General features: G+C 43.6%; 1 protein-coding gene across 1 annotated transcript; it reads right to left on the bottom strand.

The window, feature by feature from the left end:
- Nucleotides 1-205: 205 nt before the first annotated feature.
- Nucleotides 206-13,058, bottom strand: hesx1 (HESX homeobox 1). The gene is made up of 4 exons (XM_039771962.1): nucleotides 12,806-13,058; nucleotides 7,795-7,967; nucleotides 2,681-2,782; nucleotides 206-402 (listed from the first exon to the last, which is right to left on the bottom strand). Exons 1-4 carry the CDS (start codon nucleotides 12,930-12,932, stop codon nucleotides 295-297), a joined length of 510 nt encoding a protein of 169 aa, XP_039627896.1. The 5' UTR covers nucleotides 12,933-13,058; the 3' UTR covers nucleotides 206-294.
- Nucleotides 13,059-13,674: the final 616 nt, after the last annotated feature.

Genomic DNA, 13,674 nt, shown 5'->3' with positions numbered 1-13,674 from the left:
GAGACAGAAAGTGCCAACTTCACACAGAAGGCTTTCATATCAAGAGCTGAAAATCAAACAGGATAGTTAATGATGTTTAAATAGATTATTTCACCCATAGGCCCCAAACCTGATGAACCAGAACACATCAATACAATATGTTTGAAATCTGTAAAAATATTTATATACAAAAAATATATATATACATCATGAAACACTTTAGCACACAAGGGAATAAATGGTCAGTCACATGAGGGCACACTCCTATATACAAAGTGTCTTAGAGACACACACATCAGTCCTGAAGCCGTTCCTCTAGCGTCCAGACTGTTCCTGCAGGTTTGTGAACACTTTCTTCACTATTAGAAACTGAGACTCTCTGTGTGACCGTTTAAGCTTTGCCCGGCGGTTCTGGAACCAAATCTGAAAAGAAAGATAAATGATTATTAGAATTAATGTACTGCAGATGAGCATCTTCTTGGCCATTCTTTTTGAATAATCTTTTACAATGTGCCATCCTCGCTGCGTGGAGTTTGCATGTTCTCACGTGTTCTCCCCGTGTCTGCGTGGGTTTCCTCCCACAGTCCAAAGACATGCAGTTCAGGTGCATTGGCGATCCAAAATTGTCCCTAATGTGTGCTTGGTGTGTGTGTGCCCTGCGGTGGGCTGGCGTCCTGCCCGGGTTTTGTTTTCTGCCTTGTGCCCTGTGTTGGCTGGGATTGGCTCCTGCATACCCCCGTGACCCTGTAATTAGGATATAGCAGGTTGGCTAATGGATGGATGGATGGAATGTGCCATTGAATGTGAAAAGGTTTAGAAAAAGTTGAATTCGTTCACTGTGGATGTCAGTCTCTGTCAAGGCTGTGTCCTTTCACCACTCCTGTTGGTGTTTTTTATGGACAGAATATCAAGACGCGGTGAAAATGGGAAGCTCAGTTGGGGAGGCTAAGGGTTGCATTGTTGCTTCATACATATTATGCCATCTGCTTTGCCTCATCTGACTGTGACTTTCGTGAAGCCCTTGAGTGATTTGCTACTGAGTGTGAAGCGGCCAGGATGAGAATCAACACCTCCAAGTATGAGGTCATGGTTCTCTTCTGAAAAAAAAGTGGATTTCTCTCTCCAGATGAAGAGGGGACAACTGGCCTTAGTGGAAGAGTTAAGGCATTTAAGGATGCTGTTCACGAATGATAGAAGAAGGGAACCTGAGGTCGAGAAACGGATTGGAGCACCGATAATTGTCCTACAGGCACTGTACTGGTCCATGATGGCGTAGCAAGAGCTGAGTCTGAAGAAAAATTGTCTGCCTACCTGTTGATGTACATCCCCTTGGGATTAATATCTATCTATCTATCTATCTATCTATCTATCTATCTATCTATCTATCTATCTATCTATCTATCTATCCTGCCTACTATACTAAAATCTATCTATATATGTATATTATATAGTGCTTTTCATATCTATCTATCTATCTATCTTATCCTGCCTACTATACTACAAATATCTATCTATCTATCTATCATCATGTGCTGTGGGTAATGACCAAAAGAATGAGACTGCAAATACACCTTCAGCCCATAAAAGCAGATCTCAGCTTGTTGCTCCTCTTTGGTGCAAACGCAGAGTGGAAAGGCCATGTTTACTGATCACGGTCAAAACCTTACCACTGCACCATGTGTTCATATGCATGTGAGAAAAGCTGTACAGTCAATCCAAACAAAATGATAACAAAAGTACGTCTAATTATTGACTTCCCTTTGTATTTGGGTCAGACAGAAAGAGTGTTTTGTTTTTTTTTTTTTTTACATCTGTGTTGTTTTTAATGCCTAGTTTGTATGCTAGCTTTTTTCTTTTTTCACTTTGTTTTCAAAAATGTGTATCATGTTGTCCATTGTCTGCGGTGGGCTGGCGCCCTGCCCGGGGTTTGTTTCCTGCCTTGCGCCCTGTGTTGGCTAAGATTGGCTCCAGCAGACCCGTGTGACCCTGTAGTTAGGATATAGCGGGTTGGATAATGGATGGATGGATGTTGTCCATTGTCCTATGGATGTACTGTACCACAGGAATTATGTGTGTTGCCTTATGCAGGCAGCATTTATTAACACACCGGCCTCGAAACCTGGTTTGTTTGTCTCACTATTATAAATGGCTATAATGACCTCAAATAGCTATGACGTGAGTTATTGAAAAGAATGAGGTGTACTTAGACTATGGTGGAGGAGGATGGCATAGACAAAGGGGGAGGCTGTTTGCCCTTTTCCTCTCCTTCTTTGTCTATGATACAACTACAGAAGTAGCACAGAGTTGGTAGTCACAGGTCAGATGTGTAACAGCAAATGAGTGACTAACTGGCTTATCATGTTTAAATGTGCTAACTGAGTGTCTCTCCTGTTTAATTCAGCTGTCACCTTTTTCTTAAATAAAGTCTTAAATGTGCCATTTTGGTAGAACGCTTGTCAAAGACAAAGTTTCTGAATAGTAAACCATTTTGGTGTTTTTTCATTGTCAATGTCCAGCATATTGAGACCGGTTCAGTTATATAGTTTATCTATTCTGTTATGGAGAAAACCCTTGACTGCCATCATTGAAAAATGAACTTATTTTGTCCAACAGTTCTTCTTTCACGCACAGATTCAAGACTCAAGCATTCTATTTTAACTTTGAAACATTTAGACTCTGGTGGTCAATGAATGCAGCTTACTTGAATCCTGTCCTCGTCCAACTCCAGTTTCTGAGCGAGCTCCTCTCTAACGTCAATGCCAGGATAGGAGTTCACACGAAATACGCTTTCCAGGACTTCGATCTGCGCAAAAAAAAAAAATAACGGCAGTTAGTCCAATGCACTCTTGAGAGAATAAAATAGGGAAGATTCTAATGAAATGCACACCCTTTGAGGCACAATGAAGAAGTGCTTAAGGGTTTGGGCCCCATATTAAAGTTTTGAGCTCCACTGGAGTTATGATTAGCATAGTAGATGGGGTGCCATTACCTTTGCTCGTATTTATGACAGCGGGCATTTTGATTGAGAGAGGCATGGTATCACAGACAGGGGCGGTCCTAGCCTGTTTGGTGCCCTGGGCGAACACCCCCTCTGGCGCTGCCCCCCAACGCCCCCTGCGCTCCCCCACCCCACACCCCCCAGCGTTCTAATAAACACTGAACACTAAAATCAGTGCAATAAAACAAACTATCGGAAATGTAATGTCTAACAGAGACAAAATCAAATTTTACATTTATACAGCACCAAAATATTTTGTTATAGTGTAAAGAATTTTCACTTTAGTACCATCTCCAGTCGTCAGTTCACCGGGTCACTAACAACTACATAAACCTTGTCTCTCAGAGCTGCAGTCTGTTTATTATTTCGGGTTAACTTTCCCCGCCCACCACTCTCCGTTACGCGAGTCATTTGCGTTAGTAAGTTAGCACGCAAACATATATATTCATACAAACAAACTCTTACTAACTCAAATCACTTTATCAACATGTTCAAAACCTCATTGACGATATGTTACCGTTTTAAAGCCATGTGCCCTTCAATTATGGCGAATTTACTAACCTGTGATAAAGAATAGGGAGAGCACACACATTGAGCTGGCGTCAGCTTCCTGTACTCTTCTCTATGCTGCTCGCGCAAGGAGCGCCCATCTAACGATTTCTGCGATTTCGCACAACCCAGGAAAAATTAATTGTGACATAATGGGCTTGGATTGAGAATATTATGAATGAAATGTGCGTTATTTGGAAGCCCCCTGCCCTCCTCCCTTTTCGACAGGTTGTGTGTGAGACTTCAGCAGAGCAGCAGCAGCAGCAAGCAGGCGCACCGAGGGCCCTCGCGCTCACTTCCCGCATATGTGACAGAATTTAGAAAACACATCGGTGCAAATTATAAGTCTACTAGGCTGACCCGACTTTTAAGGCGACCACTTCTTAAGGCAATTCAATATGTAGATCAATTTGATATTTTATACAAACTCATTCATTTGGTTATATTGCATTTGAGCGGTATTACTTTAATACTCATAGTTTCTGCTATTTTTGTGATGAAATTGAAACTTTTTTTCTATATTGACGTCGCCCTTTTGAACCCCCCTGATATTTACTACGTAGTGAGGCATTTGTACTCCATCAAAATTAATTATTTCCAGAGACATAATTTTGTCTATTTTTCCAGCGCATCGCGCACAAAAGCAAGGGAACGATGGGAGCACCAGAACTCTGCTCAGATCATGTCGCTTCGTACCGCAAGCTGCAAGCAGTAAGTCTGTGATAAGCAGAATACCGCTACGCTTTCCACTCACGGGACAGAAGGACAATCCCGACCGCTTTTATATAGTAAGAAAGAAGAAGAAGATATCGCACAGAGTAGAAAATCATCTGTTACCTGCAAAAACGAAACTACAAATCCCATCGTGCTTTGCAAAATAGACGGGGCGTGTGTGAAACTCCGCGCCAGCGACGGAAGGACAATCCCGACTGCTTTTATATAGAAGGATATCATAATGTCTGGTGCTTTTGTGGTTGTTTGTTTTTATTTTGTTTTATTTTGTGAGCTGGTTATTAGAGGCCGCGCCAGCCAGAGAATCCCCCGCCGCCCCTCTCCTCCCTGTGTGGCAAGCAGCAGGCGCACCTCTCAAATGGAGGGCGCCCTTACTCCCCGTAAATGGGCAATAGCAAACAGTGCCCATGCAATCCCAAAAATGCACTGGCATGATGTCGGGGCAGCATGGGCGCGCGCAAAAAAACAAAAAATTTTTTTGCCAATGCCCAAGATGCCGCTCCCACCACGATGCCGCCCTGGGCAACGGCCCATATCAAAAACCGCCGCTGATCACAGGGGTTACCACTTGTGACTCACAACTTCAGGATCCTAGCCTAGACACTATTTACAGTATTTGGAGTATTTGGTATTCCCTGTGTCTGCATGGGTTTTTCAAGGGGGCTTTTCCGGTTTTACTTCTGCATCTCAAGCACGTGCGGGATAGGTAAATTATTAACTCTAAATTGTTCTGGTGCGGACATAACTATTAAAGACTAATAAAAACCTCTGGACCTGACAGGATTTTAACAGATGTGTTGAAAGAAATAAGAAACATCATCTATAAACCCTTATTAGTCACATTGGAGCAGTCACTTCATTATGGAGAACTACCTGAGGACTAGAAAGTTGCAAATGTGACTCCATTCTTTAAGAAGGCAGACAAATTGGATCTGTTAATTATAGACTAACAAGTGGTGCCCTAACCCAGGGTGGCTGCTATCTAACTCCTCGGGGGAGACAATGCCCTAAGCAAGCTGCCTTCCTCTGTCCTTCAACATCATTGGCATTCCGGATCCCAGCACAGCTCCGGCCGGGATGCCAGTCCCCGCATGGCGCCCTTCACAAACTTTATGAAAGATATGCTAAGTCACAACCAGCATGGGTTTATGAGAAGATCTTGCCATGTCAATCATTAAATCTTTTCATGTGGCAGTCTTTGCCATATTAACATTGTGTGTCTTTTGTCTTTTTCATTCTTAATAGTGAAACACGCTGACCTACGGTCCTAAAATAAAATGCAAAGAACGTACGCTTACTTACGAATTCTGAACACCCATATGCTGTGTCCTGGGGGGTTTATCAATTAGATGGGCTTATGGGGACCGTGTTTTAATTACAATAAACTTTTCTTCTCACCAGGTTCCTCCTACCTAAAATTTGTATTCATTTCCAGATTATATCAAGTCCTAAGCTTTTGATTAAAACCAAGATCACGGTCCTATTCCCATTTGTTTGTGAATAACCACGTGAGAGACAGACGGACATCTTTTGACTATGCCCATCTCCTGATCCTGTTTGGCCAGTTTTCTGATAGTGGGGAAGTCTGGGTTTAAAAAAGATGGTAGGCTTGCCTAAGCTGTGACACAGCTGAACTGCTAGACGTTTCTTATATTATCTTGAGAAATTTTTGACTCTACCATTACATAATCTCAAATCACCTAAAATGTGGGACCCTGAGATGGAACATCTGTACGGTGGAATGAGCTCCAAATGTCTGGAGTGATAAACTCAAAATAAAATGATGTCTAAACTTGTATCAGATGTTTATCATCATCTATATGATGAAATTGTGGGTTTGTCCATACAAATTCACAAATCAATAATGGTCATGGCGGCACGGTGGGTAGCGCTGCCGCCTCGCCGTTAGGAGACTTGGGTTCGCTTCCCGGGTTCTCCCTGCGTGGAGTTTGCATGTTCTCCCCGTGTCTGTGTGGGTTTCCTCCCGCAGTCCAAAGACTTGCAGGTTAGGTGCATTGGCGATCCTAAATTGACCCTAATGTGTGGATGTGTGTGCCCTGCGGTGGGCTGGCGCCCTGCCCGGTGTTTGTTTCCTGCTTTGCGCCTGGGATTGGCTGCAGCAGACCCCGTGACCCTGTAGTTAGGATATAGCTGGATGGATAATGGTCACAATGAGCTCAATCACACAGGGATGTTCTCCCTGCACCTGACTGTCCATTCAGTTTTATCGGTGCCACTGACTAAAGCAGTTTAAATCACACTGATAATGATTCTTAACTCTACACAATTAAGTAAATATTTCCATTTTCTTTTGGCAGTTGCACAAATGTGTTAATTCTGTCAAATTGGCTCCTACCATTCCTCACAACTATTCAAGCTGCTGGCTCATTCCACTTATGCATCCTTCATTCGGTCCAATTAAGGGGCAAAGAAGTTGGGGTATGTCTGGCAAGGCAAAAATCAGTGCCGCAGGGCATGGTCACACACACACACACACACACACACACGCGCGCACACTTGGCAATGCAAAATCGCCAGTTAATTTAGAGCACGGGTGTCAAACTCCAGGCCTGGTGGGCCGCAGTGGCTGCAGGTTTTCTTTCTGACCCTTTTCCTAATCAGTGTCCAGTTTTCATTGCTAATTAACTTCTTTTCTCTCTATTTTAATAGTCCTGTTTTTAAGGATTAAGTCTTCTGAATTGATTCTTTTCTTCATTAAATGACAGCCACACAGAAATGAAACGAGCCAACAGATGACCAGCTAAATTGGGGCTTCAAACTCCAACCAGTTCCTTAATGAGAAGCCGATTCTTGCTGGTAATTAAACCCGTTAGTCAATTCCATGGCTTCTTGCTGCTCTCTTTTTGCCACAGCAGACATTTTCAAAACTGTTGATATTCTGTTTTTTATCTAAGAACTCCTAAAATGTTTTGGTAACCTGAGGGATCAACCTTCATCTTTATTTTCAGATTTTGTTCGATGAGTACAGGTGAGCTGGTCATGTCCTGCTTGCTTTATGTCTCATTACTGTCCGGTCGCTAATTAAGGAAAAAACAACTAAAGGGCCTGAGTCAAACTAATTAAAGCTAAGGCTAAAGAAGTTAATTAGCATCAAAAAGTGGTCACTAATTAAGAAGACGGTTAGAATGAAAACCTGCAGCAACTGCGGCCCTCCAGGCCTGGAGTTCGACATCCCCTGATTTAGATGCATTGGCTTGAGGATGTGGGAGCCACACATGGAAAAAACATGCAAACCAGTCAGATGGCTAATGGTCTTGAATTCAAACCCAGGACATTGGATCTGTGAGGCTTCACTGTTTGTCAACTACTGGGACACCATGCTGTACTCCATTCAAACTTCATACCCAAATGTAATGAGCCTAATTCTTAAAACCCTGCTGTTATGTAACGTTAAGGTAGAGGAATCCACAGTCAGTCCATATAACATAACCTCATCTTTATCACAGCTTCACAGTACTTCTAATATACTGTGACCCTGGCAACACTTGCCTTGTACCTGTGGATCAATTGTGTACCTGAGCAACGCTAAAGGCGGTACGTGGACGGCGTCCAATGTACCAGTTGAGTGCCCGCTTGAAGGACTCTGAAGCCTGCGGCTCACCCAGAGAGCACTTGTCTTCAGCCATCTGGCTTTTGGGCACTGCAAATGTGAGAGAAGCAATGTCCTCCTGCAGTGGCACATCTGCCCCTAAAAGAAGAAGAAACACATAATGAGGAGACAATCAGGACTGGCATCAGGAAAAATAAAAAATGAAAGAATTGACAAGTACTGGCATTGAAAGAATACAAACAAAACAGGCACTGGTATTAGAAGAGAAGCAACTGGATGGAGACTGGAAACAAGAAACATTCTGACACAAGGCGGAAAATGAAACAATGAAAGCTAAAGTCTTTGCAGGTGCTGGCATTGTGACATAAGAGACAAGGCATATAATGGGAAGGAATATTAAAATAGTGAAAAGGCATCAAGAAAAACGACATTGAAAAGATTCTGGCATCAAGCACAAACTGGCATCAGGAAGTTAAAGACTAGAAAGGTACTGGCATTAGGAAAAAAAAAATGAGAGAAAGGTACGGATAACAAGAAAGGAGAGCGTGGCAGTTCTTTGTATCAAGAAAATCAGAGATTGGGCACACGATGGCATGAAAAACAAGCAAATGATGTAGGTGTAGGCATTATAAGAAAAATGGACAAAAAATATGAGAGTAGCCAGGTGTTAGCTCTACAATACAAGAGACTGACCAGATATTAATAATCAGACCAGGCAGTGCTGGTATATTAAAGAAAATGCCCAGCCTCTGGAAAGAATAAGAAAAGACACCACATACTTACTGGCATCAAGACGTAAGAGGCCATGTAGTCCCTGATATCAATAGAGTACTGAAATACAACGGCATGATACTGACCTTGGCTTTTTTTTTTTTTTGCTTGGTTTGTATCAGTATACTGCTGCTGGATTATGTGAATTTCCCCTTGGGATTAATAAAATATCTATCTATCTATCTATCTATCTATCTATCTATCTATCTATCTATCTATCTATCTATCTATCTATCTATCTATCTATCTATCTATCAATTCTCAAATGGCTGTCTGTGTTCTCTCAGTATTCACACAGAGTGGCACTAGAGACCAGGAGCCTACTCCTGTACAAGGCATGGACCAACTCTGGACCCTCTCTACCTTCTACTCCACTGTGTGTTAAGTGTGTTAAGTCGGCTCGAGAACGGGTGATGTAATAATTGGTAAAAAAACCGCTCATGCGCAGAAAAAGCAAGCGATTACCGAAAACAAATAAGACAGTAAAGTTATAACCGCCCAGTGACGAAGTGCTTGGCAGTGGTGCCCCATAACTGTACAGTCGTGGGTTCAAACGTCAGGTAGAAGCTGCTCGTTCTTACGATGTCTGCGGATACTGCGGGACTCCCCTTCAAATATTTTCGTATTACTTTACATGCACGCGCGGTGAAATGGCGTGCGGCCGGCTGGCGCGCACGGAGTTATACCATTTGGGAAGAGGTCGCCTCCTTTTCCCCTACAATGGATACCTGCGCGCAAAGAGGGTTTGTACTACTTTGGTTGGGGAAGTCTTTTTACGGATTTAGTAAATGCAACTTGCAGGGAAAACCTGGGGGGCGAGTTGTCAGCGCATGCTACCAACCTCTCCTATCCTCCTCCAGGTATTTCTGGGAATTTCAAAATGTGTGCACCGAAGCTCCAGCAGGAGCAGCCCGTCGGGAAATATCCGGTGTTTCCGATGGCCACTCCCCCCGGGTATGTACGTAAGTGTGCCGTGATGAAATAATTATAGAAATGGGCGAAGAGATTTGTCACTATACCAACAACTGTGTCGTCTTCTGTCTCATAGGCCTATCTATAAAGGTATCGGAACTGTTTGGAGATATGCTGGAAACAACAGTAAAATAATAAAGCAGTCTTGCTGCTGGTTTTACTTCCATATAAATGGACAGGGTCAAAAATTAGGCATCGAGTTTAGTTCATATTATGATTCCATGACGTTCAAAACGTCGAGAAAATATAATTTTAGCATGGTGTCTGTGAATAAATCAAATTGATTTTCACGTCTTAAACGTATATGGTGGTCCAGATCTAACTATGTGAAAAATCCCGGACCATCGAGAAGTGTGCGAACAGACGACATGTATATATGAGGTTTTCTTGAACCGCTCTTTGTCTCATCCCTCACCTAGGACCAGTTTGCCTTGAGTGGCCCTACAACAGAGTTCCTAGGATCATTGGGACGATAAGGTGGCGGTTCGAGGAGGGGTTTCAGAATTTCTAGGCACAGCCAGGGTGTTGAAGGGGTCCGGTTTGGTGGACTCAGTATTGGGTCACTGCTTTTTGCAGATGATGTTGTCCTGTTTGCTTCATCAGGCCGTGATCTTCAGCTCTCTCTGGATCGGTTCGCAGCTGAGTGTGAAGCGGCTGGGATGAGAATCAGCACCTCCAAATCCAAGAGCATGGTCCTCAGCCGGAAAAGGGTGGAGTGCCCTCTCAGGGTTGGGGGAGAGATCCTGCCCCAAGTGGAGGAGTTCAAGTATCTCGGGGTCTTGTTCACGAGTAAGGGAAGAATGGAGCGTGAGTTCGACAGGCGGATCGGTGCAGCATCCATAGTAATGTGGGCTCTGCATCGGTCTGTCGTGGTGAAAAAGGAGCTGAGCCGTAAGGCAAAGCTCTCAATTTACCAGTCGATCTACGTTCCTACCCTCACCTATGGTCATGAGCTATGGGTAGTGACCGAAAGAACGAGATCGCGAATAAAAGCGGCTGACATGAGTTTCCTCTGCAGGGTGTCTGAGCTTTCCCTTAAAGATAGGGTGAGAAGCTCAGTCATCCGGGAGGGGCTCAGAGTAGAGCCGCTGCTCCTCCGCATCGAGAGTCAGATGAGGTGGCTCGGGCATCTGATCAGGATGCCTCCTGGACGCCTCCCTGGTGAGGTGTTCTGGGCACGTCCAACCGAGAGGAGCCCCCAGGGAAGACCCAGGACATGCTGGAGGGACTATGTCTCCCGGCTGGCCTGGGAACGACTCGAGATTCCCTCGGAAGAGCTGGAAGAAGTGGCCGGGGAGAGGGAAGTCTGGGCCTCTCTGCTTAAGCTGCTGCCCCCGTGACCCGACCTCGGATAAGCAGAAGAGGATGGATGGATGGATATATATATATATATACACATTTTTTTATTATTATTTTTTTTATATATATATTCATAGGTTTGAATCGCAATTTGATTATCTGGATGGTTGCCAAGGTAACGCTTGTGGTTTATTCGCCAGTTGGCAAATATAAATATATTTTTATATGTATATAATCAGCTTGTATAAAAAAAATACACTCCAAAGATCTGAGGAACTTTGGAAAACAATAACCAAATAAGGCATCCCAGGGAACCTGATAGAGGCAGTATGGTGGACTTATCATAACATTCTGCACACAAACGAAAGACTGGCAAAAGGAATGCAACAAGAAGTTCTCTCTGCTCAAGTGCTGAGTGCAGTCAGAAAGAAACAACAGAGCACATGATCTGGGAATGCGGGGTCACTTAAATGATATGGAAAAAAAGCAAAGGGCTGCCTTCTATCAAAAGCCAAACTAAGTCAAGAATTAGGTAGACTGAAGTGGTATGGACATGTGATGAGGAGAGACAATGAATATGTGGGCAAAAGAGTGATGGGAATGGGAGTCCAGGGGACGAGAAAGTGAGGAAGGCCAAAGCGGAGATGGATGGATGGATAAAGTCAAAGAAGATGTCAAGGAAAAGGACTTGATTGGGAAGGAGGTGCAGGACTGAGCTGATGGAAGAAGGTTGATCAAGCAGATTGATCTCACATAGAAGTGGGAAAAGAAGAAGAAGAAGAACAACAGCAACAAAAGGGAAAAGCCTTAAACACTGGATTAGAGTAAGGTGGCACAGTGGTAGCACTGATGCTTCACAGTATGGAGAACATGGGTTCAAGTCCGGAGTCCTCCGTGCGTGGAGCTTGCAAAGCACTTTGAGTAGTGAGAAAAGTGCTATATAAATGTAAAGAGTTATTATTATTAAAGACTCTTTATGGGAGGCAACATGTGCGGCCATAATACCAGTTAAACGTATTTTACAGGTAGCGAAAGACAGAGACAGAAAGCAATGAAAAGGGAATGAAACTCTACACCAAAGTAATATTGGAACTTTTTTTTTTTAAACATATCACATTCTATTTTTTAGATAATAAAGACTTTTAGGAAAATCGATAACACCCACCACCCAAATGAGCTCCGTTTGAAATAATAATAGAACTGAAAGAAAAAAAAAGTCCACTTTTTAGAGACAAAAAAATTGGTTTGAAGTACGAAAACGTGTCACAAAAATACAAAGATACAGCAGATATAAAAAGCTATAAGCCCTGAAATGAATACAGTATTTGATATCTACAATTAAAAACGCGTGACTATTCCTAGCGATGAACTGGCGCCCCCCGGGTCCAGGGTTAGTCCCGTCTTGCCAGCACTACCGATCCGACCCAAGTGGCCCTGACCAGAATAAACGGTTTACAGATGGATGGCTGGACACCTCTAAGATCGGAGGCTGCGTTAAATCAACATTAACAGATATAGGAGGGCACTGCATTCAAAATTAGGAGAAGTAAAGCTGGCATAAAGGAAAGAGAAGCGCTAAGGACTTGATGGAGAAAGATGCGGAAAAGGCTATCCGAGAGAAAAAAAACGGAGCAGAAACATAAAAAAGAAAAGGCGCTAGGAAGACCTGAGAAAACACGAAAGAACTACATGGACACAGAGCTAGACTCCAACGACTGAGAAGAGCAGGTGTGGAAGGGATGATTTTAAATAGACTGACCAAGAAAAGACGCTATATGACATAAGGATCGAGAGGCATGCAAGTCTGAAATGCACTCTGAAGACTGAGATAAACAGAACCCTTCTACACACCGGTGCGTGACACAGTGAGTCTGACTAAATGACAAGCGGGAGTCACACGCAGTTCAGAGACGCCCCGCGTGTCCTATACGTACCCGTCCGTGCCCTGTGCTGCTTGCCTGCTGAGGGGCATTCATCTGTCGCCCTGTCGAGTCCTAGAATGCTCTCGATAGTGAAGGTGCTTTTTCGGTCGTTACAGCCGGAGAAGCCAGCGGAGAGCATAGCGACGAAGGAGCTGCCGGTCGCCAGGAGTTCACAGCAGCCACTCGGCCATTTAAAGAGCGAAGCGCAGAGCGGCTCTGCGTCACGTTAGCTTGTCAGTGGGGAATCTCCGCCAGGAGGCGTCCGACGGCTTTGTTCGCCCACTCGCAGGTAAAGAAGGAAGACGACAAAGCGCGTTATCTCCGCCACCCAGAGGAAATTCTCAGGGTGTCATTCCGCTTTTATTTTAAACCAGTTAGGTATAAAATTAGCCTAGATGAGATTTAAGCTTTAATTGAAAAAGGTTTTCAGTGGAGGCGCACTATTAAACCAGTCAAGTTGTAAGTAATCTCATTTGGGTAAAACATTCCAACATGCAAATTAAAAAAATAATAATCTCTTAATAGTATTAGGATAATCTGAATGAAAATGCTCCGGTTTCCCCTTCATATGCATATGCAAAGGTGAATGTGGTCAAGTGAAGACAAAAGGCCTGAGCACAAGCCGTGCCCTGTGGGATGGAGCAGTGGGCTTGAAGCCATTGATGGCGCTCCCATCTGCCCAGATTACCTGCCGTGCCAGCTTCCAAATCAACAATTTACCTGTTTGTTTACTTCGGTGAAGAAGAAGATGAGGATCCGCAGCGCTTAAGCCGCTTCGCGCCTTCATAATTCTCTGAAAAGCCTGCCTTTGTTTTACTTTCTATTAAAAAGAAACACAAAGTATGTTTTTATAATGAAATTATACGATTTATTAATATTCT

This window comes from Polypterus senegalus, chromosome 12 (genome assembly GCF_016835505.1).
Source record: "Polypterus senegalus isolate Bchr_013 chromosome 12, ASM1683550v1, whole genome shotgun sequence".
Lineage (NCBI taxonomy): Eukaryota > Metazoa > Chordata > Cladistia > Polypteriformes > Polypteridae > Polypterus > Polypterus senegalus.
The sequence above is the reverse complement of the archived record's forward strand: the minus strand, read 5'-3'. Positions and strand labels throughout refer to the sequence as shown.